We start from the raw sequence: 6,386 nt of genomic DNA on the forward strand, positions 1-6,386 counted from the left end.
TTTTTCTTTTTCTTTTTCTTTTTCTTTTTCTTTTTCTTTTTCTTTTTCTTTTTCCCCTCTGCTTTCCACTACCACAACCAATGCCGGTTCTGAGTTTTACTGCAGGATGTTTTGTCATTTGGTTGTTTTTTTCAGCCTTAACTCCAATTTATTAGCTCATTCTTGCAGCTTGCTTGGGCCTGTGTTCAAGCCAGGCATTTGAAGTACAGAGTGCCCTCTTTTTCCCGGTGCAGGTGGCCCTAGAGCCCAGAAGCTGCAGAGAACTGGTGCCCCTTGCTCAGTTTCAGTAAGCACTAGGGCTGCTTTCCTCTAACATCTGGCTCCGCTCTTCCTGAGCCTTAGATATCACAGAATCACAGAATGGTTGAGGTTGGAAGGGACCTCTCGAGATCRTCTAGTCCAAGCCTCCTGCTCGAGCAGGGACACCTACAGCACGTGGCACAGGGTGGCATCCAGGCCAAAAGCGTCGTCACGAGAAGATCTTGGTGAGGGCTTTTCCCTTGTTGCCCCTCTGACTTGCKCCTCGCTCGCTGCTGGGTTTTGCCCATCTTGGCAGCAGGAACTGGGCGCAGGAGGGTCAGAAAAGGTTCCTGAACGGGGACCGGGGGGTAAGCAGCAAGAGAGCTGGGAGCACAGCCGAACCCCTGGGGACTCCAGGGAGTGTGACCTGGTCACCAAAACTCYTTTGGATGGCCATTTATTTCAGGTCTTTGGAAAATAGTGGGAAAAATTAACAAAAAGAGAGTTTCATTGTTCTGGTGCTCTTTGGGTGAGAGCTGTTCGTACTCAAAGCGATGACGGCGGTGGAGCCCTGTCCTTCTGACTGGCTTTTCAGTTTGCCSGTTAGAAACGCGTGCCTAGGGGTGGCTTTAGCTCCACGTGTTCCCTGGCTGGGTCGAGAGCTCCCTTGTATTCCCAGCTTCATCCTGCTCACCAGCCCCTGGACCCTTCCAGGGGCTCCAGGAACCACTTCCCTGGTGCAGCCAGGAGGGGGAGTGTTGGATGCAGGAACTGCAGCCCTGTGGGATACAGCTGTGCCGCAAAGAAGCAAGGRAAAGGTGAGGATGGGGAAGGGAGAAGGAATCCCAGCAGAGTGTGGATGGGGGATTGAGGCTGGAGCTTGCCCTGAGGTGCTCTCCTGTGTCGCTTGGTTTCTGCTTAGAAAAAGCAGGAATTTATTGGCCTGGGTCAGCCTGTAAATGCAGTTCCCCCCTACCCGACTCCTAYAGGTGCCTTTCTGTTTAACCCTGCACGCAGAAGTCCTCCCCACTGCTGCAGCTGTCCTAGAGCTGCAGACCAAAGTGTCTTGCTCTCCGATTAGCTGTGCTCTGGAAGCRATCCACTTACAAAACCATTATTTCTAATTCTTGACTCCTCTACGCAGGCCCCTAAATACCTTATCTCCCGTTTCTTTGAGTTTATTTTAATAAGACATTCRTAAGAAGTGCAAAGTAAAAAGTTGTCATCAAATCTCCCCTTCGGTCGCCTTTTCTCTGCGGAGCGCCGATTGCCACGATGATCTTCCTGCTCTGGCTCTTAGTCTTGTTTTGATGCGTTTTACCTCATTTCACCCAACTCTTACGGCAAGAGGGAGATTTCCTGMAAAATGAGGCATTCCTTGCAAAGAAATACGTCATCTGGCAAGATGTGGAGGAGCTCCCTACTGGGGGGAAGCAGAGAAAGCAGAAGGTGGTGGCGGTGGGTCTTCCTGAGGAGAGTTTAAAGCAGTTGCTCAGTCTTAAGGATTTGGGAAGCCCAGGGTAGGCTGGGTTTATGTTAGTGGGACTGTTCCATTTTGAAGCATCCTTCTAAACAAAATACCCTCTGGCTGCTACCCTTAATGGGAGAGAACAGAATTAAAGCGGATCGGCTGAGCTGTCCCACCACAGGGCCAACACTGTCGCATCCTGTCACAGTCCTAAAAACTCTCCTTCTTTGGAGCCTTTCCCTGTYGGAGTGTGGTGGCTCTGCAACTGGAACGGCTTGGAAGCAGCTTGGAGTCTCACTGCTTGCTCCACGTTGCTATTTCATTTCCTAAACCTTTGGAATTGCGCAGGGAGCCGGGCTCTTGGGAACCGTCGCGTGGCGGTTGCCTCGGGAGCACGTGAGCGTGCTTGGGTTGCCCGCGCGCAGTGACGATTCCCTGTTTTGCGCTGCAGGAATAGGGAAGAACGTGATCTGCGAGAAAGCCGCTACCTCTGTGGACGCCTTCCGGATGGTCACGGCCGCCAGGTATTACCCCAAGCTGATGAGCCTCGTCGGCAACGTTCTCCGCTTCCTGCCCGCCTTTGGGAAGATGAAGCAGCTGATAGAGGAGCGCTACGTGGGCAACGTGATGATCTGCGACGTGCGCGTGTACGGCGGGAGCCTGCTGAGCCACAAGTACAACTGGATCTGTGACGAGCTCATGGGGGGAGGCGGCCTGCACACCATGGGCACCTACATCATCGACCTCCTCACTCACCTCACCAGCCGCAGGGCCCACAAAGTCCACGGCTTGCTCAAGACTTTTGTGAAGCAGAACACGGCCATAAGCGGCATCCGCCACGTCACCAGCGATGACTTCTGCTTCTTCCAGATGCTCATGAGCGAGGGCGTCTGTTGCACTGTGACTCTCAACTTCAACATGCCCGGCTCCTTCACCCATGAGGTCATGGTGGTCGGCTCCGCCGGGCGCCTCGTGGCCCGTGGCACGGACCTGTATGGGCAGAAGAACACGGCGCTGCAGGAAGAGCTGCTGTTTACAGATCCTCTGACTGTCAACAAGGGCCTTTTGGAAAAGGGCTTTAAAGACATCCCGCTGCTCTACCTGAAAGGAATGGTGTACATGGTGCAAGCCTTGCGACAGTCCTTCCAAGACCAGGAGGACCGGCGGACGTGGGATCATAAACCTGTTTCTATGGCGGCCTCTTTTGAGGATGGCCTCTACATGCAGAGCGTGGTCGAGGCCATCAAGAAGTCCAGCCGCTCGGGGGAGTGGGAGGCCGTGGAGGTGATGACTGAGGAGCCGGACGCCAATCAAAACCTTTGCGAGGCGCTGCAGAGAAATAACTTGTGAGCGGCCCGTCTGGCCTGCTGGGACCATTAACGGTTCTGGCTGCAACCATAAAAATCTCTGGTTTTAGGATATGTCGATTCTTATTTAATATGCTGAGTCTCTTGAAGCTTTGTTTTTTATGTGTGTAAAATATGTCACGTGCTGATAGAAACTGTTCTGATTGGAAAGTCTGTGAAGAGTTTTTGAGTATTTCGGGTTTTCCAAGTGTTTGTTTTTTTTCTTTTGGTTTGTTTTTTTCTCTGTCTTGGAGACTGTAAAGAAAACTTGAATTGCCCTTTGCACGTGCAGCAGCTGAAGGGAAGCGCGGGATCTCTGCCCTTGCATCCCAGGAGATCCTGGGATCCAAGGATCCCTGGGATCCTTGCGATCCCAGGAGAACCGGTGCTTATTTTAACAGTTTTAGCATAAAAGCAAGTAGAGCGGGATTGGGGAGCATCGACTGCCGGGCTGCCTTTGCYGTGGGGCGCGGTTGTGTTCACACTACAGCCAGCCCCGTGGCTAAGGAGCGGGGACTGTCCCCGTCCYGGGAAGCTTGTTCCCGATCTCAAGCACTGCGTCTCTATCTCCTGGCCCTGGCCACCTCACGCCCTCGTCCARAGGAGCTTCCCGGCCCAGCGCGAGGGGAAGCTCGTTCCCTTTGGGACACGTTTCTCTCTTAGGCAGCCGTTTGGAAAGGAGAATCCAGTTTTACTACATTTATTTTGTGTACTTGAAAGCTTTTAAAGTGTGCTTTCCCACTAACGTGTAACCCTGTGTATTTATGTACGTTGTGACACGCAAGCAGCTTTTTCATGAGCTGGTCCTTCCTGAAGAGCATCTGACTTGTTTTCTACAGAAATAAAAAGTTGTGGTTGTTGAGGGCATTATTTAGGCAGCTCTTCCTTGTGTGTTTGATTTGGAGCGGCTGAAAGCCCCCTCAGGAGCAGGAGCAGAGGGTCATCCCCGCGAGGGGCCGGCGCGGGGCGCCTGCAGCTGGTGTTTTGTGGCAGCCAAGAAGGTTCTGCTCTTGCTCTGTCTCTGATCATCRCAGCCGTGTGCGTTTGGGATAACTGCCCGCTCCGTCCTCCCTCCTTTCCGTGCCCTGTGAAAAACACGGGCATGCCTTTGTAGTGCCCAAGAAAAGGCACTGGGTGTCCACGTGTGGCCCATGGAAAGGATGCCAAGTGACGTGTGTTTCCCACATCTTCGATGTTTCCTTCCTGTGAGCGCTTGGGATTAATGGTCTCTATTTTCTGTCTACCTCTGTGCAGAAATTCCTGGAAGGAGCAAGCCAAGCAGCAAGCCAAGCAGCAAGCCCTGCTGGCCCATGGGGCTGGTCTCAGGTGCCTCTCTGCTTTCCGCTCTGTCAGCAGCAGCTCTCCTGCCAGGCTGCTTCCGAGGGCAGTGCCAGGGCTGCTCCTGCCCTCCCAGCAATCTCATCTGTGCGGAGTGCTACAGTGGGTCCGTTACTCCCAGTTCCAGCAGGCAGTGGAGCCGCATCTCTGCGAGTGCCTCTCTGCTGCGGGGGGACCTTGGTGCGGTGGCTCGGAGCGCCTGCCCTGTGTCTGTGGGCTATGCGGGTGGCGCGGGCGAGGTGGCATCTCCCGGGCCGGCCTGGAGCAGTCGCTGCCCTCAGCCGGAGCCCGTGAGCCTTGGGCTGYCTTGGGCAGGGCAGGAGAAGGGGTCTCTGCACTACCCAGCTGCGCAGCCTTGGATGGTAGCCAGGGAACACGCAGGTGAATCCGCATCCCGCGGGAAAGATGCCCCAGGTAGCCCCTGTTGGTCTAGTGCATCTCAGAAAAAAAAAGGCTCTTTTCAGGGAAATCATTCTCTTTGTTTATAGAAAAAGGGAGCCAGAGGACCGTGCGTGCACGAGGGACGCCGGAGGCCGGGCGCAGCCGCGGGGCTACTTGTGCTGCGGCGAGAGAGGAGGCACGAGGTGGGCGGCGCACACGCTGAGCATCTTCTCCACGTCCACCTGGGCCGCCCTGTCCTCGGGCCCCGCGGGGTCCCCGGCGCCTGCAGGGAAAGCAGCGCCTCAGGTGCCGCCCTCCACAACTGCGGGASGACCCGTGGGGCCAGGGCGGGATGCGGCGGCAGAGGGAGGTGCGCGCGGCCGGCCCGGCCTCTCGCCGCCGTCCCCGCCGCTAGCTGAGCTCGGTCACGGCTTTGCCTCGCTGTGGTGCTGCGAGCGAGCGGCCCTGCGCGCTGTGGAGTCGAGCAAAGGCTGCCGTGTGGGTGGCAGAGGTCCCCGTCTCTTTGGCTGTTGTGTTCAACAGCAGAAGGCCAAAGGAAAGACTTTTCTGTTAAAAAGTCTCTCTTTGCCTGCCCCTGGCCAAGAATTTAGAGTAACGTTTCAAAGATGGAAAAGGGCTGTGAGGTGCAAATTGCGAGTAATCAGGATGTGCCTTGGGAATGGCAGATAAGAGCTCAGACAGACTTAGGAAGGTGCTCGGGAGCTAGGGTTAAAGCAGAACTCTGCTCTATTTTTGCTCAGACCTTGAGATTTCAGGACTTGTAGCTGAAAGCTTAGAAATATCCATCTTTTTCATTTTTAGAGCAGCCTTTGCTTGCTTTAATTGTTACTGCGTTTTTCCTGTATTGATGGGGAGGAGGACGAAGGTGGGTTACCTAGAGGGGCTCCAACCCCCCCAGTGTGTCTGCTGTACCTCCCTGGAGCTCCGGGGCCGTTGCCCTTCGCGGGGCTCCGGCGCCCCGCTCCGCCTGGGCCTGCCTCGCTGCTTCCCCCTCCTCCTCCTCCTCGTCGGCCGGGCCGCTCAGCTCCGGGCTCTCCAGGTTGATGTACTGGTACAAGGGGCGCAGGCGCTGCAGGCGGCCTGCCACGGGGACGGGAAGGGGCAAGCCTCGCACCCCTGCCCTGCCCGTATCCCTGGCATCATTCCCGACATGGCTTGCTTGGAATGATGAAAACAGCTGCCAGCCCCGGCAGTGAGCAGGGCGAGCCCTGCACCCCTCTGTGCTCACCCAGCGCGTCCAGGGCAGCCCCCCCGGCGCTGCCTGCACCGCAGCACCGGCTGCTCCTCGGCCTCCTCCTCTTCCTTTTCTTCTGAGGCGCGGCACAGAGGCTGGAATTGCCTCCGAGGGCTTCTGTCCCTTGGGCTTTGGGATGCAGCTGCTGGAAATCAGTGTGCTGGAAGACGAGCACCTGCGAATCGACCCTGCAGGACCGAAAGAAGCTGCCTGAGTTCCAGGGCGGCTGCACCCCGGCATCAGGCTGCGGGGAAAAAGCCAAGGAGCGAGGCACCCCAGTGGGGCTTGGGGCTGCATTTAAATCCAGATTAAGTCCCTCCATGCCTGGGCTCTTCCCGCTTCTCCCCGTGCCCTGCTT

At 56.0% G+C, this 6,386-nt stretch overlaps 1 protein-coding gene across 1 annotated transcript in view; it reads left to right on the forward strand.

The window, feature by feature from the left end:
• Window positions 1-3,882, forward strand: part of GFOD2 (glucose-fructose oxidoreductase domain containing 2) — a 6,044-nt gene extending 2,162 nt beyond the window's left edge. The window contains exon 2 of the mRNA XM_026034443.1: window positions 2,160-3,882. Coding sequence (XP_025890228.1) covers window positions 2,160-3,058 — 899 coding nt within the window. The 3' untranslated portion in view covers window positions 3,059-3,882. The remainder of the gene's footprint in view (window positions 1-2,159) is intronic.
• Window positions 3,883-6,386: the final 2,504 nt, after the last annotated feature.

This window comes from Nothoprocta perdicaria, unplaced genomic scaffold (assembly GCF_003342845.1).
Source record: "Nothoprocta perdicaria isolate Ctin4 unplaced genomic scaffold, notPer1 scaffold_143, whole genome shotgun sequence".
NCBI lineage: Eukaryota > Metazoa > Chordata > Aves > Tinamiformes > Tinamidae > Nothoprocta > Nothoprocta perdicaria.